The sequence below is a fragment of the Tetrao urogallus genome (assembly GCF_951394365.1).
Source record: "Tetrao urogallus genome assembly, chromosome: 7".
NCBI classification, from domain to species: domain Eukaryota; kingdom Metazoa; phylum Chordata; class Aves; order Galliformes; family Phasianidae; genus Tetrao; species Tetrao urogallus.
The window spans coordinates 5,367,162-5,392,881 of record NC_136820.1 but is presented as its reverse complement, the minus strand read 5'-3'; the positions used below and the strand labels follow the sequence as shown (position 1 = coordinate 5,392,881).

The 25,720-nt window shown below is 47.6% G+C and overlaps 1 protein-coding gene across 1 annotated transcript in view; it reads left to right on the top strand.

Moving 5' to 3' along the window:
* Positions 1–6,554: 6,554 nt before the first annotated feature.
* TBX20 (T-box transcription factor 20) overlaps positions 6,555–25,720 on the top strand; it is a gene marked incomplete at both ends in the record, with an annotated part of 31,314 nt that continues 12,148 nt past the window's right edge. The window contains 6 exons of the mRNA XM_079538387.1: positions 6,555–6,681; positions 8,002–8,236; positions 9,401–9,565; positions 14,502–14,610; positions 18,499–18,657; positions 22,340–22,416. Of these exons, the coding sequence (XP_079394513.1) occupies positions 6,555–6,681; positions 8,002–8,236; positions 9,401–9,565; positions 14,502–14,610; positions 18,499–18,657; positions 22,340–22,416 (872 nt within the window). The remainder of the gene's footprint in view (positions 6,682–8,001; positions 8,237–9,400; positions 9,566–14,501; positions 14,611–18,498; positions 18,658–22,339; positions 22,417–25,720) is intronic.

Here is a 25,720-nt window from a genome sequence, read left to right as displayed (position 1 = left end):
TTAGTAAATCCTCCTAATTTATTCTGGTATGCTAAAGGGAATTTTCTTCTCAAGTTTCACTTATTCTGGGCATTTTTAGGCTATCCATGCTAATCACGGAGAACAGCTCCAGTATTTTGTGTACTATATAAATAGTACTTTCCATAGAATCACTTATGTCCAAGTGTTTCAATCCTGAGAGAGCAGGTTTGCCTTAGTGCCTGCATTCATTGTGCTCCTGTTTCCAAAAAGAAAGAGATACCAAAATAGTTTTTCTTGCATTATGCTTTGGCTGCTGTGTTTCACGCTGGAAGATGTAAAACAAGGTTCTGTGCTCCATACCTGCTCAAGGACATCTTCAAAAGAAGGAGGAATGTGAGGATTTGCATATAAGAGGAGTTGTGCAGCTTGTGCTAGACCTTAATTCTTGGTCACATCCTTACCTTGCTGAAAAGCAACAACATAAAATAAGTTTTTAACTTGAGATGTATTATATTGATATAGCTTAAACAATAATTTCCATTAAAGGAAAACAATTAATGAAAGAGATCTGTGATTTGACAAATAATTTCTACTTTGATTTCCATATACAGGTTGCATTGCAGTGCATGGCACTGTGCTGATTTCCATCAATCCCTCCATCACAGAAAGTTCTCTTCAAGAGTAGAGAAAAAAGAAAAAAAAACCAAAACATGAGTAAATGCCTGACTCTACATTTCAGAGGAAACTGTGGAGTCAAAGCAGGGAATCCCTGGCCACGCTTAGCACAGCTGTGAGCAGTGGGTGATGGTGAAAGTACACTCTGTGCTCTCTTGACTGGCAGACAGAGAATGTAACTGACTGTGCAGAGGTCAGGGCTGCTCTTGCTGCTGCTGACCACCAGCTCTGTGCTGCTGGGATTTGGCTGGGACAGGTGATTTGAGAACACAGGAATGCTTGCAGTTTGCTTGGAGGCAGGAATATCAATAAGGGCACAGGGATGGTCTTTGTCTCTGATATTGCCTTGCATGGGAGGAATTCCTTCTGCTCCACAGTTCTAAAAGAGAGTGCTGGGCAGATAATGCAGTGCCATCCCTGCTCAACAGAGACCCAAAGTGAGTCTAGCAGTGCTGATTTCTCTCATATCTCTGATTTGTGATAAATGATCTCTTTATTTTGGCGGAAAAGAGCTGTTTTCACATCTTTATACTTCCTATTGATTTGATCCCTAAAATATCCAACTTACATATGCTGCTATAAATTATGGTTGTATGTATTGGTTATGTCTAGTGAGCCACGATTCTACCCACCGAGTTACTTTTGCCTCATTCATGTATTACATAAATGCAACATCAGTCACAATTTTGTCAAATGTGGCAAATCTCTCTGTATCTCATCAAAAACCAAGCCTCAATTTACATTCCGTGAGGAGACTTGAGGCCAGTGCTTCCTCACTGATAAGACAGACTTCCAACTGACAAGTTCAGGCACCACAAGGCTACACACATCCCTCCTTCACAAAACCCACATTCATATGTGTACTACATATAAACCATTGTAATTGTTGTGTTAGTTTCAACGTCACCCAGAAGTCTCATTTTCGTTCTTGCTAAGAGCTTTCGTACAGACCACAAATATTGCGTTATCACCACCAAGTCTCAAAAAACCCATTGGACCAGTGGTTTGTGTTCCTCCTCTATCCACACTAAGCAAACTGTTAATGTGAGCAGGGCTGGATTTTCACCTCTGCACGCCAGCAGTGACCAGAGTGGCTTTTGGGAATGTGTTACAGCTGTGGTTCCAGGTGGGCTGGTTTCTGTGCTCTGATGGAAGCAATGGGAGCAGGCTGGGCTGTGTTGCAGGGCTGGCAGCCGGGGCAGGAAGCACACAGCTTGTACACTTGTCTTCACACCATTGAAATGAAAACGGTGCGGGTGCCAAGCTGCCAGCAGAGCTTGCGCAGAGAGCTGCACAAACTTGGGAACTGCTTTCCCCCAGCATTATTTACGACCAGCTTATTCTAAATAAGCCCTGTTTCACCCAACAAGCAGCCAGATAAATCAGCAGTATGCTATGGGTACTGAAATATGTTTTCCAAGCCCTAATCCTGAATACTTTTGAAACAGCAGGCCTTAGCACTGCACACTTTAAACAAAATCATTTTCATGCCAGAACACCCCATTGCAGCTCCCCATACTGTGCTGCCTCTCTCTGTGCTGCAGGAATGCTCTCCTCGTGTCCCCAGTGGAACCACACCAGCTGTGCCTGGCCATGCTCTGGCCATGCCCTCTGTGCTGGGGCTGCAGTGGTGCTTCGGGCAGCAGATGGGGCTGCTCCCTGCATCTCTATTCTTTCTCGCTCTTTATATTTTGGAAACTGACAAACATTTTCTTTTGCCTCTCCCACATGAGATCCGGGACACAAAGTGAGCACAGTGCATCACTGTGCAAAAACCAGAAAGTTTTCAAGAAGTGGCTGATAGCCTTTTCTTAATTTCTTCTACTGCCAGCCCTCGAAGCAAAACCCGTTGTCTTTGGGTGTGCTCCTGCTGCTGTGCGTTTGCAGAGGGAAAATGTGCAGGGGTCAGCAGTTTCAGAGGCAGGCTCTAATTTTAGGTTCTCAGCTTCAGATATTTTGGGACGGAACTTGGGACACAGCAAAAGAAGTGTTGAGGAGCCATAAATCTGGATGAAGTAAGCAACACCCAGCACCTCGCGAGCTGAAGACCTAAAACCAGAGACGCTTCTATTTAGAAGGGAAAAAAAAAAAAAAGAAAAAGAAAAAAAAAGTCTTAGCATTTGGCCAGATGCTGTTTTTCTTAGTTCTTGAGGTTTCTGTCCTTCCCCACACTTCCCGCTATTCCTATTTTCGTATCACCGTCGCTCTCAGCACTGACATTCACCAACCAATCCATGGCCTGCAGAAGCCAGGGGAGAAAAACTGCCTCTTGTCTGAGTGTGCGTGGGACCATCACAAGAGTGGTTCTGAGCACTGTTCTGAGCGTGTTCTGAGAAGACACTCCTTGTGTTTGCGTTGTGCTCCTTGAGATGGCACCAATCTGGATGCTTTTAGTTGGCAACGTGTTGCTTGTTAATGTATTTTAAATATACAACTTATTAAAAAAAATTAAAACAAATACAAAGTAAACAAAATTTTTATATGCCCGTCAGGTAATACAGTTTTAAAGTGTTTATTAGATAATTCTTAAGTTTAAAATTAAATACGAAGATACGAAGCTATGAAAATACAAAAGGACGAAAATCTGGCATTATGAAAATACGAAATAGCCAATAGCTTGAAAAAGATAATTCCCAAGTTTCCCAACAAATGCCTGTTGCTGTTAGCAGAAAACAAGAACGAGCCCAAAGAACCGGTCGTTGCTGGGAGCGTTGGAGCATCGCTCGGGCAGCCCCGCGTCCCTCTGCAGCGCGCAGCAGCCCGGTGCCGGCTCGCCCCAGTTCCGCCGCAGGATCGAGCCACGGCCGGGGTAGCGGGAGCTGCCCCTTTTTTACGTCTTTAAGATGAGCTCTGAAATGCAGGAGCGCTGTTTGCTTTGCAGGAAAACGATGGGGCGAAGGGGCGGTTTCAGTGTGCGGGGACCCTCGGGCTGCGCTCCGCGGAACGTAACTAAGAGAGGGAGCATCGCCAGGCGAGCTCGGCTGTAGGGCGCAGCTATGTGCATACGGATGAAAGGACGGATATATCCGTAGATGGACAGATAGATGTAGCTATAGTTACATATATAATTGTGGTTTTGTTTGTTTGTTTGTTTTTTCTTCACGTTGAATTTTATTCCCATTTGAATTCTATTCTCATCCGCTAAGTGAGCGAGCCACGTTTCGTGATTTTGAAGGACATTTCTCAATGCTTTTTTTGTGTGTGTGTGTCAAGAAATGGAAAACGCTTTATTTTGTACAAACAAATCACGCGACCATCCTCCCAGAGAACACCAAAGCCCGCTCCCTGCCCCCGAAACAGCTGCGACGGCGCACATAAAATGCGGTGCATTGAGTTCTTTTGGAGCCCTTCGCCGGGCGGGGCGGGAGCGGTGCGGGGCCGGGGGAAATGCGGATCCCGCGGGCGCAGCGTGGGTGCTGCCGAGCCCGGGCCGGGATAAAGGGTTTGCAGCCGTTCCTGGAGGCTGTCACAACGCGAAGCGATCACGAATTGAATTAAACGAGGGTGCCCGTTCCCCTCGAGCCGGCCGCTGCTGCTCCGGGTTACGGCGGCGGAACGCTGCGAGGGCAACGCCGGGTGCGCGTCCGTTCGGTGCGCGGAGATTGCTTCAACCCGACCTGAAATCGACGGGAGCTGCACACGGACGGAGGTTAAACTCTTTGAGAAAGTGTCGTCTGTCTCGTTAGGAGCGAGGGCTGACCCGGGAGCGGGTCTGTTGCGTGGGTCGGGATCGGGGTGAGGAGCGTTTTGACGGGGTCCTCCCGCCTGGGAGACCTCGGGTGTGCGTGTGTGCGTGTGCGTGCGTGTGCGTGCGTGTGTGTGTGTGTGTGTGTGTGTGTGTGTGTCCCCGTGCCCGCTCCGCGCATACAAAGCCGCTTCCGTCCGCCGCCTGCGATGTGCGAATAATTTTCGTCGGGGAGTTACACGGAACGGGAAAGCTTTTAGCACATTATCCGCCCGCAATTGGGCTCTAATCTCATTGCCAGCCCTCGGGTATTAATAGAGCCTTTCTCTTCCCAGCATGGATTTGCATCGGGGAGATACCGAATCGGCCGCCTCTCTTGGTGGCGGCCGTGTTTTCCACGGCAAAAGGCAGCGAGGGGTCTTCGTGTAATTGGGAGAGGGGGGAGGAGATGGAAGTGTTTTTAAATCTCGGGGGGAAGTATAATGAAATGGCTCTGCCGTGCCAGAGGGACGCCAACGGCAAACTCCTGGGTGTGCTACACAGAAAGAGCTGCGGTGCTCGTTTCGTGTGCTTTGCAGCACTGACGGATTTCGTTCAAACGGGTTCGCAGAAGGCGAAACGCTCCGTCCCGCTCGGGCGAAGCGGTGCTGCCGAGGGGGACAGCGACAAAGAGCGGTGACATCCCCGGGGATCGGGGGGCGGCGGGCACCCCCAGCCCGACATCCCAAGCCCCGGCGATCCCAGCTCGCGGCCCCGCTCCACGCGCGTCTCCGCCAGGCCCGGGTGGGGCGGCCGGAGCCGGCCCCCCGTTCGTTGCCCCGGGGAGTGGGGGGCCAGACGGGCCTCGTTCCCTCATCCTCATCAAAACCGAGAATTTAAAGGTTCTCGCCGGACGGAGAGAAACCCTGCCCAGCTCGCAGATCCGCTTTCTCTCTCTCTCTCCCTCTCTCGGGGAAGGACCCCGTTTGAAACAAAACGAAGCCCCACTCTGCACACGCCGCACGTTGTACCGGCGGGGTCCCGGTTCCGGCTCTTCAGGAAGGCACGGGTAGGGCCGGGTCAGACCCGCACTGTGAGTCACGAACAGTGCCGCACCTGCACGGCAGCCCCCGCCGGGCCGGGCGCTTTATTGCCCCGCTGCCCTGGACGGAGAGGAGCGGCCGGGCGGCAGTGCCGCTGCTGGGCTTTACGTTCACCCCATCCGTGAGAGAGCCCAAAGTGCTGCCGGATCTCCTACGAGGCAAAGCGAGATCTCCTCTGTACATATATATATATATATATATATAAATTTTATTTTTGTATTGAATACGCATTTGTCACGTAGTGTGTATATATGCATTGAGGGAGCTCTGCTGATGCAAAGGCAGCTTCGCGGATGCTCTTCAGCGATCCCAGCAGCGCGCTGCTGCCCCTGCAGCACTCCCGGACCCCGTTTTGAGTTTAGAAGGTGGAACTTAGCTACAAATTCGCGCTTGCCCTTGACTCGTTTCGGGGAGCAAAGCCGTTCTGTTTATTTTATTCGTGGAACTTCAGTTACATTCCCGCTTCTTTATTTACGGACAAGTGCTCACATGGTGCTGTGGTGCTGTGCGGAGCTGGGATTTGGGCTCCACGGTCCTTGTGGGCCCCTTCCAACTCGGGACGTCCTGTGATTCTGTGTCTCTGTGACTCTGAGAGCTGAAGGGAGCACGAGTCCGTTCCCATCGCCGCCCCAGAGCAGCCCTCAGCTGTGACTCTCCTGGATCTCCTCGCTCTGCGCGCTCCACCAGCAGCACTCGGTGCGGGGCTGGGGCCGCGCTGGGACTCCGCGGGACCGGCACAAAGCACGGGGGATTCCGCTACGGGAAAACCGACGCCGAGAGCGGGGCGGCCCGGGGGAGCTCAGCGCCCGCGGAAAGAGCGCGGGGACGGCCGCCCCCTGCCCACCCCTCCTCCTCCTCCTCCTCCTCCTCCCGCATCCTCCTCCTGCTCCATCCTCCTCCTCCTCCCGCCTCCGCCCCCTCCTCCGCGGCCGCGGCGAGCCCGGGGCCCTTGACGTGTCCCGCCGCCGATTGGCCGCCGGCCGATAGCATCTCGGCGGCCGCGCGTTAAGGCGGGGGAGAGCGCGGGCCCGGCTGCAGAGAGCCGCTGCGACGGGACGGGACGGGACGGGACGGAACGGGACGGGACGGGACAGGACGGGACGGGACAGAGCGGAGAATAGCGGAGTCGAGCCGCCCTGGCGGGGCTCGCCATGGAGTACACACCGCCCCCGAAGCCGCAGCTCTCGTCGCGGGCCAACGCCTTCTCCATCGCCGCCCTGATGTCGAGCGGCAGCTCCAAGGACAAGGAGGCCGCCGAGAGCACCATCAAGCCGCTGGGTGAGAGCGGGTGGGCGGGCGGCGAGCGCAGGTGGGCGGCGGGGCGGTGGGTGAACGGGACCCGGCCCACGCTCCGGCCCGGCTCTGCCTCTTCCAGGCTCCCCGCGGAGAACCGCTCCGCCAAAGCCGCTTCTGTCTTTTTTTCGTCGCTTTCGGGAGAGGCTGCTCGGAGCGCAACCCCTTTCGTGGGTCCCTCCGTGTTCCATTCCGCTGTTTTTTTTTTTTCTCGGGTTTCGCTATTCGTAGAATAATCTCACACTCCGAGGTAGCAGCGTTTCCGTCTTCTGCCGCGACATAAAGCGCTTAAATATGCAAAGCGAATGACCCATGGTTCTCAAAGTCAAAGAAAAGAAGCCCCGGGGTACACAGGGAAGGACAAAACTGCCCGCAGCCCTCAAAGCCCCTCGCTCCCAGCGCTCGCTGCGGGCTCCGAGCGGCAGCGGCAGCCTGCGGCACCCGGGCCGGGAGTTAGGGGTGTTTCTGGCGATTCCGGGTGACTTTCGGGTGAGCGATTTGGCTTCTCTGCGATCGCCCGCATTCCCGTTCCTGACGGATATTAAAAAGACGCCTGCACCCCCCTCTCCGATCTGTGCGCTTTGCGTTCCTTGCGCGTATCCAAGAGAGCGCAGAGCTCTACAAGAAATCAGCATCGCGCTCGCAGGGCCACTGCCCGACGTGAACGTTGGGCTGGGGGCCGGGAAGGGCCGCTCTCTGTGCGTTCCCCCCGAGTCCCCCGCCCGGGTATTCCGGGGATCCATCGCGAACTTTATTTCTTTGCTGAGGCACGGTGCAGGCCGGCTGTGTCACAGTGCTCCTGTTGGGAACATCTAAGCGGGCTAAGCTTGGCTATCTCTCTCTCTCTCTCTCTCTCTCTCTCTCTCTTTATGATTACTATTATTTTATTTTATTTTTAGAAACGTTCGCTTTATCGTTTTTCAAACTTTTTTAACCCATTTCCCCACGCCATTCACTTAGAAATCTAAGCAAAACGACTGTCTGTAACCCGGCTTCTATTACCCGGAGATTTGGGGGAAATCCCCTTTCCAGTCTCACTCCGGGGCCGCCCTCAGCCGTCGCGCCCCACAGCCGGGGTCGGCTCCGGGCATCCTTCCCCTTTTTTGGGGTGGATGAAGGGCTGGAGCCAGCCTCCCCATATTCTAGCTCAAATCACCAGCCGGAGGAGCAGCGCGGCTCTGCGGGAGCGCTGGAAGGAGGGGCCCGACCGAGCTAGAAATGCCTCCTTTTTGGAAAGCTCTTTTTTGCCGGCAGCCAGCCCGGCTCAACGTCCCCTCACTGTCTCCTTTCCCCCGAACCCCGCAGAGCAATTCGTTGAGAAGTCCTCCTGCGCGCAGCCTCTGAGCGATCTGTCCGGCCTGGAGCCCCACGGGGACTTCAGCGGCAGCCCCTCGGCCCTGTGTACCGAGCCCCTCATCCCCACCACCCCCATCATCCCCAGCGAGGAGATGGCCAAAATCTCCTGCAGCCTGGAGACCAAGGAGCTGTGGGACAAGTTTCACGAGCTGGGCACGGAGATGATCATCACCAAGTCCGGCAGGTACGGCTGGCGGCGGCCCGACAGCAGCGCCCGGGGGGGAGGGAAGGGGAAGAGTTGCAGTGATAAAAAGAAGCAAAAGAGAGAAATTTGAAAAATAAAAGGGGTGGGGGGGAAATAAAGATGAAAAAAGTCCCAGCTCCCGGATGTGACCCGGGAGCGCAGCGCGAATAGGAGTGAGAGCAGCGCGCGCTGCGCTGCGGGGTGCGCAAAGGGAGAGCCGTGCGGTGCGGTGGAGCTTTGGTTGTGCCCGGAGCTGCCCGCACGCAGCTGCGCCGGGCTCCCGGCTGTGAGTGCGGGGCTGTGCCGGCACGGACATGGCACGGAAAGCGGGGATTATCCCCGCTCTCGTTTGTAAATAGTGCGCAGAAGGACTCCAGGCTTTGCTGTCGCCTCAAACCGTTTTTCCAGGGAGGTTTTCGTGTTGGTTTGGCTGCGCTGGGGAGCCGAGCGTCTGCTCGGGGTTGGTCCCGAAGCGACTCGTTCGGAACGGAGTTTGCTGCCTGTTTCTGTAAGGAACGGCTCCGTACCAGTGTCTGTTAAAAAAATAACCCCAACGGATATATAAAATCTGGAATTTGAAGCTCATTTAAAAAAAAAATACATATATATATGTCGAAAGTTGTTTAAAGCTGTTTCTGGTCTACGGCAAAAAGCTTACACTGAAAAAACTGTGAAATTTGTCAAAATGTTAATGCCGAAGGGAGAGCTGAATTCTCAAAACGCCTCTCAGAAATATTGTAGGAATGCATCTAAGATCAGTGAGCATGTTTGCTGAATTAAGTGCTGCGTTACTGCTCTAGCTCCAGCATGTATCTCATTAAAAATAGATTTGAATCAGTATTTCTTTGGCGCAACGATTTTCTGGAAGCACAGCGTGCTATTAATAACCGGGCAATAATCGTGGTCTCCTTTACTTTTTCACTTTTGCCATTTCTCCTTTTGCTTTAAAGAAATCGTTTGAACTTCAAGCAGCACTTCTGTGCATATTGCAGAGGTGCACAGGATGCAATTTCTGTCACGCTGTAGCAATACTGGTAGATGCTTTCTTTTTATTTTATTTTTTTTCTAGGAGATTTGAATAGAAATTTCCTTCGTAGCAGCTTTTCTGAAGCGCTTCATTCTGTCCCCTGTCTCATATTTATTTCCTGCTTTCCTCTCTTCCAGGAGGATGTTTCCCACGATCAGGGTTTCTTTCTCGGGGGTGGATCCTGAAGCCAAGTACATCGTGCTAATGGATATCGTTCCGGTGGACAATAAGAGATACAGATATGCCTACCACCGCTCCTCCTGGCTGGTGGCTGGGAAAGCCGACCCTCCGCTCCCAGCAAGGTTTGTGGGCTCTGCAGCTGGATTTCTTCCCTTCTCTTCCCTTTATTTATTCATTACCCCCCCCCCCCCCCCCCCCCTCCTTCCTGAAATACCTGCTGTTAATCTTTGATGCCGTTTGCAAACAGTGCTCTGAGAGCTCGAGTCCGTGCCCGACAAACTCGATCTCAGAACTCTGATTAATTTCTGTGGTGCAGAGTGGGGCCTCAGATCTTTGCTTGAGGGCTGATTTATACCCAGCGTTCGAAGCTGAACGGGGTTTGGCCAAAAGCTCTTGCGTATTTGCGTGCGTTTCTAAAGGAAGCTGCTGGCTGAAGGCTCTTTTATGTCTATATGTATTTTTAAATGAAGTTTACCTCAATTCAGATCAGAAAAAAATTTCAAAAACCCATTGCTTTGTCCCTGGGTTTGTTCTGCCCTCCCCGCTATGTCTGACCTTGTAATTTAACGCTATCCAAATCCGGCGGCGATGCCACATTACAGCGCAGCACTGCTTATGTTTGGCATTACATTATTTCTTAAAAACGTGCCCAGTGCTTACTGACCACTCTTGCCTTTAGTTGTCCCTTACAGAACAAGCAAAGCGTGGGTCAGTCCTATGGCACAGAGGGTTTCTTATTGAGGATCTGTGGCAGACCTTGAGACTTTAGGGGACAAAAACAAAAACAAACCCACCGACAAACGAAGCTATTTTCTCCACACCAACACCTCTTCCGTACAGAAGCAAAATGCTGTAGGAAACGAATCTCCATGAGCATTCCCTTACTGCTGTTGATAAATATGACTCCTCCCTGCACGGGGAAGCCGCCGTTCCGGGCAGAGTGCAGCAGTGCAGCAGTTCTGTGGCACATCCCCTGCACGGCACAGGATCACAATGCGACCGGCGCTGCTCAGCCGGAGCTGTGGCTGTATGGGGGTAATGCCTGGCTCCATGCAGGCATCGAGGGCAGCACCAGGTGCCTTAGCCCGGGGCTGAGATCTTGCTTATTAGAGAGAGAGACGTTAGGAGTGAAGGAAGGAGTGGCAGCACTTTGTTTGGATGGGTTTGGGGACCGAAGGCTGAGAGATTTCCTTGTTGGAGCAGCTCCGCTGAAATCCTGCTGACTGCTCATCTCTGAAGGCGGCTCGGGGAAGTACGCAGGAGGCGTGCAGGGAGAAGCTGTTATTAAAGCAGTAACCCAGGAGTTATGGCAGCTTTGTTTTCGTGGCCAAAAGCTCCTTCCTGCAGCGTGGTTGGCGTCAGAGGGCTTCATCTGGGGTATTGTAATGGGCACTGATCAAACCCCGCGGAAAATACATGGGTCCTGCTCCAAAGGAGTCAGCATCAAAAGGAAAAATAGGGGAAGGACAGAAATAGTTTCAGGGCAGGCTTCTCCCTTTAGCATTTGCTTTTGGGGTACCCTTACTGCTGATCCACACATGAACTGGCTCAATGGGGAAATATTCACAAGAGTATAAGATAAGAGACCGATCCTTTGAAATAATGAGCAACTCCTTTCCTGCTAGCTGCTATAGGGCTGGGGTCAAACCTTGCTGGAATTTAACATTAATTACCACTGTCTAGTGGCAGCTCTGTAAGGTTCCTGTTGGTCAGTGCTCCCCTGTACAAACGTGTACCTCTGCTGCACATCTCATTTCGTTTTCGGGATGTTCAGCCAACAGGCTGATGGCAGACACAGGTTCCTCCTCCTTTGTATGCACGGTGCCATGTACATGCACTTTCTGCTCTTTAAATTATTCGGTAAGGAAAGCTTGGCAAGAGGTGGAGCATGCTGCTGTTTGCATTACCGATGCTGCTGGCAGAGTGCTGGTACCACTTTTGAGGTAGGAGGCCTCCATCCTGCTCAAGCAGAAAGCAGCACCATTCCCATCCTGAATGGATCTGCTCCTGCTGTGATAAGAGTAGCCCTGCCAGCAGCACTCTCTCACACCCCCAGGCACACGGCTGTGTCCCCCCTCACCTGAGCAGGTCCCGTATCTGTGTGGGTACCACTGCAACCTGAGGATTGCTCAGGAGTCCCCTTATGCCTACCTGAAAGGCTCTGCAGAATCAAACCTGTGAGTTGCTCTGCTCTTTCTTATTATAAAACTAACTTTCAGCGCTAAGCCAGCCTTCCTCAGAACTGAACAGTAGGCTGTGATTCCCTCTGAAAGATGAGCCCTTCAGGGAACTTGCTGCAAGAAGCAGTAATATCCCTGCCTTCCTGCTGTCAGACAAGTTTGTGCTGCAACGATCACTTGAATACAGCTACTTTTCAGAGAGTCCTTTGTCAATCTGCTAGGCTGCTATCTGGAAATAGAATTCCTGTGTGATACTTTATGTTTGTTCTTCCACACTGCTGAGGCTTTGAGAAAGAATCATCAGTTTCGTAAGTTTCAGCATGTACATTTGTTTGCCCCTCTTCTTTTTCATTCCCTTTCTTTCACTTACAAAGTTCTTTTCTCTCATCCCCCCCCACCACACACACTTCCATCTACGTATTTTATTTGGCTGCAGTAAGCTGCCCATCATCATTTATTTAATGGAATTGTAGTGTTTGCATGCTTACGGAGGAAATTTTTTAAAGGCATTGTACTTTGAAAATTATCTGTTTGGGACACAGATGTAATTAAAAGCAACATGTGTAGAAGCTTTAGGGCTTGTAGGATCAGAACAGCTGCTAAGCTAAACAGAAGCAGAGCACTGCAGCACTCCCAACTATGCGAGAAGGAAACCGTACCCAAACCTGGGCTGTATCATGAAACACCGTGGAGCGAATTCACAACCAAATAAGGCTCCTGAAGCTGCAGTGAGCTCGGGCGAGCGATCCCCGCATCCGGCCGTGGGCAGCAGAGCTCACGCAGCTCTGGGGTTGTTCTGTGTGCAGCGCAGGAATGCGCGCGTTTATTTCTCTAATCCACCCGCATCAGCTTTCCTTGCCTCAGAGGGCAATGCATTTAGCTCTGAGCCCTCTGCTGCAGGGTCGGGCTGCAGGAGAAGCGTGCAGGGAGGTGCGGTCAGCCAGGTGGAGCCACGCATGCAGCGGGATTGGAGGCATGCGGTGCATCAGCGTGGAAGAGCCAGGTTTATTACACGTGTGCCTAACCACTATTCGGGTGCCAATCCTTCTGCTTCTTCCTTGCTAGCTCGTTGCTAACTCGTTCACAGCATGAGTGCTGTGCCAGCCATTAACTGTGTATGGCATAAAACAATGGTGCTCGGCTTGTAGGCACACAACAATCCTGACTCGCTCCCCAAGTGCATATTTGAAATAGTTTGGCTTTTCGGTCCCAATTAGCCAAACCTTGCTGAGCCTGATGCTCTGTGATCACAGTAAACAGCATTAGCTATCCAGACATGCAAAATTAGGAGTCAGGCTCCAAAAAAAATCATGAGACTGGCTGCAAAGATGCAGGGGCTGGAAGCGATATGGTCAGGATTGTTTTTTCTTTGCCTTCTGTAATTTGAGGCTTCGAAAATTCACGTTTTGACTGTTTTATACAGGAAAGCAAAGTGGATTTTCATAAAAGATCTTAGGTTTTCAGGCGCACTGTTATGTCCTCACGAGCTTTGCTCTACAGCTGGGAGCAGGGAGGACTCTGTGTGTTAGGCTCGCTGGCATAGCATCCCTCCCATGGGTGCAGCTGCACCAGCCGAGCGGTGCTGTGGATCAAGAGAAGGAAAACATCCTGCCCGCCTGAAGTGAGCCGTGCCAGTAAAGCTTCAGTTTCACCAGCAGGACTGTGCCTTGTGGATTCTGTTGGCAAAACAGCGAGCCCACGATCATATCTCTTTCCCCTCAGAGCAGCAGAGCGGTGCCTCAGGGGGCTTTAGCTCAGCTGTTTGCTGATTAGGGACCTGCATGGTTCCTCAAGCAGCTAAGCCTCATCGTTTTGAGGGTTTTCTATTCTCCTTTTGCTTAACTAGAATCATGGCTCAATGAAAAAAAAAAAAAAAAAAAGCAAACAAATTCTCTCTGTTGGCCAGCATCTCAGCCCTGCATGATAGAGGGAATCTCTTGGTGTGGCCAAAAACACTGTCTGTAGAGAGCCAGGCCCTCTGCAAGTGATAACACGCACCGACAGCAGCAGAACCAGCCTGGTTTGCACTGGCTGAAGCTCTAATTCAGCCCTTAATTGGCTATCTCAAAAGCACTTTCAAGTTAAATCATTTTTATCAACGTATTATTCGTATAAAATCATTGTTTTTAAATAGGCCGGCACTTGCACTGCGTCTAGTCATAATGTATATATCATTCTATCTACATGTCTTCCTTACTTCCTTTTCTTCTGCTTAATTTCCTAGGTTGTGGGCTGTTAATTACAGAGTTGCAATTAATTTCTTTCATGTCAGACCACTGTCCTGGACCGCAGCCCTCAACCTCTTATAAACACACGTCACCACAGCCAACGTGTGATCGAATGCAGGTTAAAATCATTATCACGGCTTAATGTTACATATAAAGAAAAATGCATTTTTATCTGCATTCCCCCATTATCTCTCTAATGACACTGTGTTTTTTCTCTTGGAGCTGCAGTCATTGTTATTTTAAGTGCTTGTTAGTACAGCTGTGGGGAAAGACGATCAATTTTTCATTTGGGAAAAGAAGCAACAGTGACCGTTAGTTAATGTCTCCATTTTAGATAACTAGATAAAATAATGGCTACGGCCGGGGAGCAATCTAGCACTTGGTCACAGAATTCTTCATTAAGTTCCTGTGAACTAAACAACTTCAGGCATCTGCTTTGCTGCCTTTCATTAATGGCATTCATTCATTTGGGCAGATTGCGTGCTTCTTGCTGTACTAGCAGATCTGTATTGCCCAGAGCTCTCAGGAAACCTACTGCTGTGAAACCATGCCACATCTTGAAAGCAAAATCTTGCTTTGGATTTTCCTATGGAGATGGTACCTATTTGAGTCGAGTTTTCATGCGGAGGCCTCTTCCCTGTGTCTTTCAGGCTGTACGTGCACCCCGACTCCCCGTTCACAGGTGAGCAGTTGCTGAAGCAGATGGTGTCGTTTGAGAAGGTGAAGCTCACGAACAACGAGCTGGATCAGCATGGCCACGTGAGTAACCCTTCTTGGGGGAAAGGACCCGGAGAAACAGCGCTCTGCCACCGCATCCATTGGGGATGGGGAAATACCTGGGGTGGAGCTGAGCATTTCAGTGAGGGAGAGAAGGGAGGACTGAGCTTTGTGCTGTGCTCCTGCCTTTGCCTTGCTGACACTTGGCAGCAGGCTTAGCCACCCACACTGGCTTGCAAGGCTTGTCCCTGTGTGCTTGGAAGACGCCTCTCATTGCAGGCCATCTCTTAGGGTTGGGTTCTTCCACAGGAACTCTTTTACCTCCAGACTCGACACAAGTTGGGCGTGGAGTTAGCAGAAAAGACACCACAAGAAGGAATATGGGATTATGAAATGTGCCTCAACAGCTTTTGAGATAACTGTGGGATGCCTGAAAGTCAGCGTATCACAGCATTCACTTGTCACTCTGGACAAAATTGGCCCCAAAAGTAATTTGGTCTTGTTGGTACCAGCCTGATGTCACAAGACTTAGCTGGAACCAAGTGGATGGGCTTATGGGCTGAGAATGGAGGAGTTAAAAGGAAAGAGTCTAAATGCAGGGTCAGTAAATGAGGTGTCAGGATGAGGGGGCTCATTTTGAGTTCTGACACGTTCTAGGAGGTAACTGACTGGTAAAGCAGAGCAACAGGGGTGTCCATGGTGTCAGCAAGGCCCCCACAAAGGGCTGCTTGTTGCTTTGGCAGGCTGGCTGAGGTGGTAGCCAATCGCTGGAGCTGCACTTGGTGCTAACAATTCTCATCTGAGAGAAGACTTGTGATCATTGCAAGACCTAAAAATTGAATCACAGTCATTTGCATTTAAAAATCCTCCTAGAAACAAGCAACCAAAAAATAGTTTCTTTAAAAAAACGCTCAGCTAGATGCCTATGTGTTGTTCTTTGTTAAGCTCTGTATGTGGATATATTTTTCTTGAATCCAGTTCCCAGCAATGCTCCCTTCCTAGCAGAGAGACTAGCAGAGGCTGTCTTTTTTTCCCCCCTCTTATTTCATAGCCTGTAGAAGGGCAAGGCTGAAGATTTGTGGGCTCTTTCACCGAGTGATGATAGAGCAGTATATGTGCGCATTTAAAAAGAAGCATTTTTCATCATAACAGGGGCCATGTGTGCCTCTAATAAAGGGCTTGAAGCAGTGTATCGCACACTAGTTAGGAGCGGTGCAGTTCCCAGAAGCCCAGATGAGTATAAAAAAGAAGTCGGTCTGCGAAGCTGTCGGGAATAGGGACACATAACAGAGCAAGATGTCAGTGTTCTGCAGGCAGGCAGCGGGGGAACATGGCCTGCAGCGGGTGAGGTGTGGCCGCCGGTTCACTTCCCAAGTGGCGGAGGTGGAAGGCTTTCAAAGTTAATGCAAAAGTTTTGCACATTTGGTTAAGAATAAGCCTGGAAGGCTCGATCCTGTGTTGAGATTTGTGTGACAGATATTATGCTATCGTGGAGCACTCCCTTTTTAGTGTTTTGCCGTGTTTTATGTTCCAAATGAGGGTGTCAGGTTTTATGTGCTGCCTTATGAAGCTGTGTAAATGTCATGTCTGGATGCTCTATAGAATGAAGGAGCAAATTCTTCCTCTGAAGCCTTTAAAGGATGTTTGCTGTGGCATGGCAAATGGGGCTGCTGAGGTCCAAGACAAGGGAGGAATGGAAATGCCTCTTTAAAATTTGCCTTTCTGTTGAAAGAGTTGTGCTTTGCTGATGAGATCTTTTTAATTGTCCTGCTATGACGTTAATTACGTTTGATGAGGCGTGTCACTTCCTGAGGAAGCTTTAATGACCTAGAACCTGTCTTTAAATACTAGTTATGGGTACAGCAGTTAGAACCAGCCTAATTTCAGTTTGTTCTAGCGGCTTGCTTTCTCCATCATCCAGAAGACAGTTTTGGTTGTGAAGGTAATTGCGGTGTTTTATTTGTAGAGTGCTTCAGTTTCCTGAAAAGGAATCTGAAGAAAAGAGAGGCATTTGTTTGCCTTACCATTTGTTTGTTTTCTCTTATTCTGAGACTTCTGGAGTTGGCAAGCGTTGCTGCTGTGTATCTTCAGCAGCACACATAACCCCGTAGCTATGTACATTTTCTCCCCAAGCATCAAGCAGAAGTCTTATCTCTGTGTGCATGACATACAGTTTGCACCATGGAAACACTTGCAGATATCCTTACCAGAGAAAGGAAGTGGCTCTCGCCTCTGGATTTCTGCAGCGGAGCAAGTAATTCCTCTTTCTTTCTGCTTGTGATACACTGATGAGCACGACATTTTTCGGATTTCTGGTGATGGTTTTCACACTGGCTGTTTTTTCCTGGGACTTTTGGCTGCACTCAGTTGTGGTGGCATTATTTCTGGTTTATGGTGAGGTGAATCATGAATGTATACATTATCATAATTGCTTTTCTGGCATTTATGATAGCAAAACTTAAACAGATGAATGTTTGCAGAAGCAAACATGGAAGTGTGAACACAGGCAATTGTGAAAGCTGGGATTTCAGAACAGCCACAGGCGGTTACGCCCAGGCGTTTCTTAAAGTTAACCTGGCAGAAGTTAGGAACCTATAGGCTTTTAAAAAGCAAACCTTGCCCAGCAACTCTTCCTGAGCTAATGTGGAAGGTGGATTCCCAGCACAGTTCTCAAATTCTAAGGATTTTGCAGCTGGCATCCAGATTGCCTCTGGTGACTGGCCTGCCGTCGGTGGGAGCCAGTTGCCCACAAGGTCCATCTGGCCCCCTGCTAATCCTAAAAGGACCTGTTCTGGCCACCTCCACACCTGAAGTGTCAGCATGGGGGCAGATGGGATGGCCGGGGGCCTGTGCTCGTGCTGAATGACCAGTAAGCACTCAATGCAGCCAGCTCCTCCAGGTTGTTCCCATGACATCCAGTGATGCTTTAAGGTGGTGCCTTTGTGCAGTCTCCACTGAGAGCAGCCTGTGTGACCCCTGCAGTCACAGTGCATGTCATAGCAATATTTGGCCCCAGAGGAAAAACGAGGACATGCAACCTTTCCTATTTACTGAGCTAGCACAAAGTACTGCCCTGCTTCTGCTGTGTTTCAGCTGAAGTTAACGCTTCCCAAGGAATGCACATTAGCTATTCCAGATGTACAGAGCTGGCTGCAGTGTAGTTATGGCCCCTGTAAAATAGAACCACCCACTCCTTTGCCAATTTAGTCTTGTGACTGTGATTATATCCAAAACAAGGACTGGTGCAAGCCGAACTCTGTATTTAATTCTTATATTGTAATGCTGTGGTTAGAGGCAGCCAAAAAGGCCTCCATCCCATGGTAATTCAAGCAAATGGGAATCGCTGTTTGACGCCAGTGAACATCGGAATTGGTTTGTTGGTACATTAAGTTTAGAATTATTTTGGGGGCCCACAAACAAGAATTAATGAGACAGAATGGAAAAACTTGGTCATTTGGGGTTTCTGTACTAGTTTCCCTTCTTGGTAGTTTATGGTGAAGAATATCTATCATGTAGGTTGCTTTAAAGGCTTGCTACAATATGAAGATCTGGGAAGTTTTATTTTTTGGTCAGACAGTTTGTGCTGGCAGTGGTGGTTTTTATTTTTTTGGGGGGGGTGATTATTGGCTTTCTACACTCAGCACCTGCATGATTTTGTAACCGTTAGGGCTCGGTCATATACTTTCAAGAATAAAATACCCACATTTGCAGGTGAAACCTGCAAACTAGGTCCCATACAAGCAATAAGATCAGGTAGGTAACACATTTCATCTGTAGGAATAGGTACTCATGTTCCAAAAATGGACGCTTACCAGTAACATGGGAGGCAGAGGAAACCACCTCTTCATCTTCTTCTACGGCTTCATTATAGTCTTCAAGGGTCTTGTTAATCTTCCTCTCAGGGCAGTGCCATGTAACTCTTTCTTGCAGATCATTTTAAACTCCATGCACAAGTACCAGCCAAGAGTCCACATCATTAAGAAGAAAGATCACACGGCTTCTTTGTTAAATCTGAAATCCGAAGAGTTCAGGACATTTATCTTTCCAGAGACAGTTTTTACTGCTGTCACAGCCTACCAGAATCAATTGGTGAGTATAGTTGCTAATTTGCACAGATACAGTTAAATTCCACCCTGCTAAAAATTCCCTTTTTCCCCAGTCTCGTCTAGGAAAGTTTCTGATAGAACCTACCTTTCCATTCTAACGTTTGCAGTGGCTTTGGCTGGCTTCATTCATATTCAGAAGTCATCCTTATGTACACAGATAGATAGTTCTGCTAACTTCAAAGGGACGTAAGGATTATTCACGGGAATGAAGATGACTTGAAAGGAGCTTTCATTTTTATTCCTTTCTTTCTATACAAGGCAGTTTGCATATTATCATTCTGTCCTTTTCTAATTATAGTTCATTAAGGAACCATTTTTATTCAAAGTGATCTTTCATGCCATGAGCTTTCATGCTGCGCAATACGCTGGTTTGCACGTCACGATTTCATGGGTTTAAAAAGTTGACTGATAAAGCTTTAAGGCTCAAATCTAAAGGAAATCACCCAGAGATACACTTTTCAGAGGCTGCCCAGATTACATCCAGATGTTTGAATTTCAATTTGCATGCCAGTGAATAATGTATACAAAATGGAGGAGATCAAAACAATGGATTGCTAATGAGTAATTTTAGGAAGTGTATAAACAATTGGAAAGCAGAGGCTTTACTTAACAGTGGGTAGAGCTTTAATATTTAAGTCAGTAGAAACATGTCGTTGGCTTCAGTGCGATTCAAAATGTATTTAAAAGGATGAATGTCTTCTGCATTTCAAAAAGAGAACCCTTTCCATCTCTAATTCCCCCAAGTTAAGAAAAATTTAAGAAGTACTGTCCAAACATGTGGGCAGGCAGCATCCTAGAGTCAAAGAACCTTCTGTTTTCTTAAAGAAGTCTGCGCTTCTTAATATAAAGAAATACTAACTCATTTCCAAATGCCGTGGACAAAATGAAGCTACAGCATGAGGGTTCAAATAAGCTGTGGATGCAGCAGTTAGTTCTTGTGACAGACCCCACATCCAGCTTTAAGGCTCCAACATCTGATGTGTTGACTGTAGACTCAGGTTCAGCACACGACAATCTCAAAAAATATATAGTTTGAACATTTGGGTAGATTTTTTCCTTTTAACTGTCTGTAGAAACTAGTAGAACACAGGAGGCACTAAGCTAGCTAAACCTGGCATTTATTTCTATAGGATAGATTTATGTTTACCGTCGATATTTATGTAAGAGATGTTTCCAAACTAACCTTCCCAAAGAACATGCAACGAGTCCTGGAAAATTTCTCAATGGAACATCTCCGGAACCCCTAGAGGTTGATGCTGTCATTTTATTTATGACTAATGAAAATGGAGCCTTTTTTCATTTTTGCCATTTCTTTCAGAACTGTTTTAAGGAGGGGCTGATTACATTTCTGGAGGTTATTAGATAAAAGCTAAATACATTACACTTTCAACAAACTATCTCATAATTTAAGATTTAAAGGGCATGCATTTATTTAAACAGTCAAACCACTGCCACAGAGTTGAATTGTAGGTCAAATTTCATTTTAAAATGCTTTCTAGCAGATGTTCTCTGATTGTTTGTGAGACAGTCTCTCAGGAAAAATATGGCCATAAATGATTGCGAGTCTCATCTGGCTTTGGTGAATACAAAAAGTTTCTCTTGTGATGTCATACCAAATTTTTAATATTGGGAAAATGGAAGTATGATTGGTGAAAATACACTCAAGAGATGAATAGAAATCCTCACGATTCTGCAGTACACTTGGCTCAGCGTGCCAGTGATCTAAGTCAATCGAACCAGTTAGAGCTTGTCTTTTTGCAAGGTAGCTTTCAAGTCCTGCCACTAAAATGTTCCCCATACGTGAGGCAGCAACCTGCTGCTCTTCCCAGCATTGCTGCAAATCTGGCACACAGGCTTCTCAGGAGGTGGATGACACCGCACCTGGCTTGCTGAGCTGCTGCAAAGCTAGTGCTGAGGATAGTTGTCCCTGAGAGTGTTTGCAAGGCAGAACAACCCCAAAACCTCAGCCAACTCTGGGGTCCTGTGCCATTTGACCAGCCTCCAGTGGACAACCGTGGGCTTGATGGCAACGTGATTGTCCAAGGATTTGGAAAAGAACCCTTTCCTTTTTGAGTCTGTAGGGCCATTCTTTAAAAAAAATGGAGCTTCTGTGACACAGGGTTTTGGGGTTGGTCTTTTTTTTTTTTTTTTTTTTGAGGAAAGTCGGGCTGAAACCACTGCTCAGTAGGCAGTGTTGATTTTCATCAATTGCAGCTGAAGTTGGTGGCAATTGCTGCCCTTCAGGTCAGACCACATGTTGTCCCTCTGCTCCAAGAAAAACTATAACTCCCACTTGCTGTTTAGCATAAATGGTAAATCCAAATATTGTTTTGATTGTCACAGAATCACAGAATGGCCAGGGTTGGAAGGGACCTCAAGGATCATGAATCTCCAACCCCCTGCCACATGCAGGGCCACCAACCTCCACATTTAATACCAGACCAGGCTGCCCAGGGCCCCATCCAACCTGGCCTTGAACACCTCCAGGGATGGGGCATCCACAGCCTCTCTGGGCAGCTGTTCCAGCACCTCATCACTCTCTCTGTGAAGAACTTCCCCCTGACATCCAACCTAAATCTTCCCTCCCTCAACTTCAAACCATTTCCCCTTGTTCTGCCATTTCCCCTTGTCCTTCTCTCAAGTGCTACTCACCAAACTTTTTTTAACTGAACAGCTAGAAAACTGCTAAGGCAACGGTGTGTTTTCCTGTTCCCAGAAACACAGTGGAAACCCCCACCTCTTCCAGGGAAGTTTCACTGCAAATTTCAGTGCATCCCTGGTGCCACAGGGTGTCCTGGTCTGTGGTTGCTCTGGCAAAAGTAAAGGCTGATTAAGTGTTCAGAGTTGTAGGGCTGCATTTGAAGATGGGAGGGGAGTTTTTCTTTCAAGAGATCTGGCTTTCTAGGACTGACTTGGGTTACTATTTTAACCCTTCCCTTCCCTTCCCTTCCCTTCCCTTCCCTTCCCTTCCCTTCCCTTCCCTTCCCTTCCCTTCCCTTCCCTTCCCTTCCCTTCCCTTCCCTTCCCTTCCCTTCCCTTCCCTTCCCTTCCCTTCCCTTCCCTTCCCTTCCCTTCCCTTCCCTTCCCTTCCCTTCCCTTCCCTTCCCTTCCCTTCCCTTCCCTTCCCTTCCCTTCCCTTCCCTTCCCTTCCCTTCCCTTCCCTTCCCTTCCCTTCCATCTTTCCATGCAAAACCAGCTAAACTGCCCCTGTGTGATGGGAGGTAAATCTGGCTGAGAATATTTGCATGACAGTTAAAAAAAAAAAATAGGAAAAAAAATGGGGCTGAAGTCTGCAGGCAGCTACCCTCGGTTTGGACATAGCTGATGTGCAGCTCCACTGGAGAGGCTCAGATGCTCGCAGGGTGCTGTGCTTTCTCATGGATAAAAGCTACCTGATTTGTGTTGTCTGGAAGCAATAATGCCTCATGTGGGTGGGTTACTCCTGCTCCGGGTAATGCAAAGTCTGAGCCTGCTGTACCCTTTGGTCTTTCTGCTCTCGTATGAATTATATACACGGCTTTGCAGCACCTCAAGAGTTGTGCACACACATAAAGAACATGGATACAACTAGTGGTGAGGCCGGGAGAATGGATAGGCAAACACTTTGTACACTGCCATACTTTAACACTGTTTTCATGTTGCGTTGCTTTTTTCTGTGTTTCCAGATAACCAAGTTGAAAATTGACAGCAACCCTTTTGCCAAAGGATTCCGCGACTCTTCCAGACTCACTGATATCGAGAGGTAATGGGGACTTTCTGTTTACTTTCCATGCAGATAAGATAAAGAGAAGGGAGAGTTTGTAAGAAAAGCATCCTTTCAACTCCTGAGAAGCTGTGCATTTTAAAGTTATCTTGTTGCATATGGTAAGCCTCCTGCACCTCCTTTAAAAATACTTACAAACTTTACGAAGAAAGAGCTGTTCTGAGTTTTGACATCTGTTCCAGTTGGGGCCAATATATTCATCTTCCTGATGGGGCTTCTTGAAGGGGGAGACAGTCAGTTTTAAAACTTTAGAATGAAAAGCTTTTTTCTTATCATGCCATTTAATCCTATTGAGGGCTGTGAATTGGGTCACTGGGAAACAAGGGCAGTGGTCCTGTGAAAAACATCTTTATAGCTCCTCACTGCTTCACACAGTGGAAAAGAGAGGGGGAGCTTCCCAAAATACACTTCAGCAGTCCCAGACACTGAAGTCAGCAATTATTGCCATCAGGACAAATCCCATAACTCCCACTCTGACGACAAAGATGCCATTTTTGTTTCACCAAAATTGTACTGCAGGCTTCATCAGGGGAAAGCTTTATCTGCAAACTGTGGAGTTTTGTGTGTACAGATCATTATAAGCAACTGCTGCTATAGGGACAGAAGCATTAACCCACAGCTGAGTAGGAAATAAACTCCGATCTCTTGGTAGCTCTCCAGTGCTTCACATTTTTATGATATCGTGTCAAACGGTTTGGCAAATGAAGTAAATTTAGCAGCCTGTGTCCTTTAGGCTGGAAGAGAACTTGATGGAGATGGATGTAGCACATCCAAATTTTCCTATATGATCATGAAAGTAAACTGGGAGAGGCCAAAACCCTCCAGGCTCCTATTTGGGGATATCCAGATGTATCTGTGATTCATTTTCCATGGGTGCACATAGGGGACAAAAAGGAATATGACTTTATTGAGCATATAGCTAGAAAATCTCCTTACAGCAAAAGTGCATAAATCCAAACAAATCTATGGCTGGAAAGTGTTGATATAACTTATACCTTACTCCTACTGGATCATTAGTGATCTGCTAAGTTGCTGGGTGAAAGAACAGTAATTCTGAGAAAAAAAGAAGCATGTGAATAATAATGCATGCTTGCAAAGCTGTTAAAAATTTCTTTATGGGTGAAGGACTTTTAGATGAAAATGGAGAAAAGTAACATAAGTTTAACTAAAATAGCATAGCCTGGTTTCTGGACAGAGCACTAGAAAACAAACAATGTGTAAAGCTCAGGCAGGAATGCAGGAAATAGTCAAGAAAGGACCTGTAGGAAGAGAAGAGCTTGATCCTCACATTTCAGTTTCTTTGCTTTACAGACAGGCAACATCTAATGACACAGCTTTGCAAGAGCTGAGAGAGTCTGAATAGATAGATAAGCGGGAAGAAAAACTGAGTTACCTCTGTGCTGATGAACTGACCATCGTGGTGCTGGGTATGAAGGGAATTTTTCCAGAGGACATTTTATTATAACAGCACATGGCACGAAGTCAGAAATGCTGAGCATAAACCACAGTGCCCTTTTGTTTATTGATAAGAATAGAGCCTGAGACAGGCAGCCTAGCCCAGGCATGAATGTTGCCATGAAAGATAAGGTATCCAAATGTGAAACCTACAATAAATACAAAAACAGACCGTGGAAAAGTATTGAAATACCATTAAAACTCTGCATTTGAGGGTCTAGGTTTGGATACGATCTTATTTTCACTTAAATGGAAGCATTTAGCTCTGGTTAGGGCACAGTGGTGTTTAAGAAAAAAGATCTGCTGCACTGTTTATCAAGTAATATGACAGTAAATGTGTGATACACAAGGGGGCTAGCTAATAGGAGATTGATTTCCTAAGTTACTAGATACAGTCCAGACATACCAAAGGTTTTATTCATTTCCAGCATTAAATAATCAGGCACATAAGAATGTAATTTTCAAAGTGCTCACTGTTCTACAGCTTTCATCTTAGCACCAGCAATATTACTTAAATAAACGTGATGTGAAGCAGGAGAGATAGCAATGCGAGGTATGACACAGGAAGGGTTTCCGGGCTTATGTCCAATGAGGTGAGCATTACAAGATGCAGGGGATGCACAGAACAGAGCAGTGTGACTCTCCCTCAGTCGAGCTGGAAATGTGGTACGTTTGGTAAGACGGCCGTGTGATAAGAAATACTTGCAGACACGTACCATGTGTATCTGTGCCAGGGGAAGGACTGTAGTGCAACTGCACATTTGCCCAGCTCTTGACCTAGAAGCTGTGAACCTGTCTTGCATGCAATTCTTCCTAAGACAGCTTGCATACAGCGTGTGCATGCATAATCTGCAATGCTGTGCGGTGATCTTAACGGTTTCCTGTAAAGCTGCCTGTGATGTTAGGGCCAAGAGAGCACTAATTTACCACAAGTTCCAGCTTTTCAGAATGACCTAAGTAGTGTGAAAGTGTACAGAGCTTTGTATTTCATTTCCAGGTATTTAAGCCTGCTTTTTCCTAAACAGCCTTTGGGGAGGGAAACAAATCAGATCAATTGATCTTTAGAGACCTAAAGAAATTAAATTAGTCTGGAGTCAGTTACTGCACTAAACCATCCGGTAATTGGATTGCTCCTTGTAACTGATTGAAAACAGCCCCTATCTGTAACAATATAGGGAGCTTTTCTTTATAGTAGATCTGAGAGAAAAACACATCTTTTTATGACATGATGACAGAAATTGCACTTTTTTAACCTAATTGAATATGATCTTATAAATATGTGACTTTAACGATTTCAAGCTTCCCATTCTAGATTTACGATCTCTGTGTAGGAAATTCAAGCTGCAAATGCCTTTAGGATTAAATTTGTTTGCATTATATGTGTTGGAGTTATAATATATGTAAAAGTAGTCAGGTTTGCAAAATGATAATGGAGCTCTACAAATGCAAAGCTATTCAAGTTCCTACATTTTCTTTTGTTGTTGTCTAACTGCCTTACAACCATTTGCTAGTACTCATGGCTATCTGTAAAAGCTTTTCACTGTTCACTTGGTATATATTGAATTTTCAGTAGGATGTGAGATTCCTTCCTTCCACAATCAACTCTTTCCATACGTTACTTGTGGTAATCTACTTATGGCAACAGGACAGGCTTTATCTATGGCTACTGAGATTTAGATAAGTTCTGACTCACCTTTTGATCTTTTTATGTGGTATTTATTTATTTTTTCCTATTATAAAGAAGGCTTCTGCAGTGGTTGTGATTGAAAAACCAAACATTTAGCTTCAGTTACCAGACTGGGTAACTTGATGTTCTGCGGTGTTGACT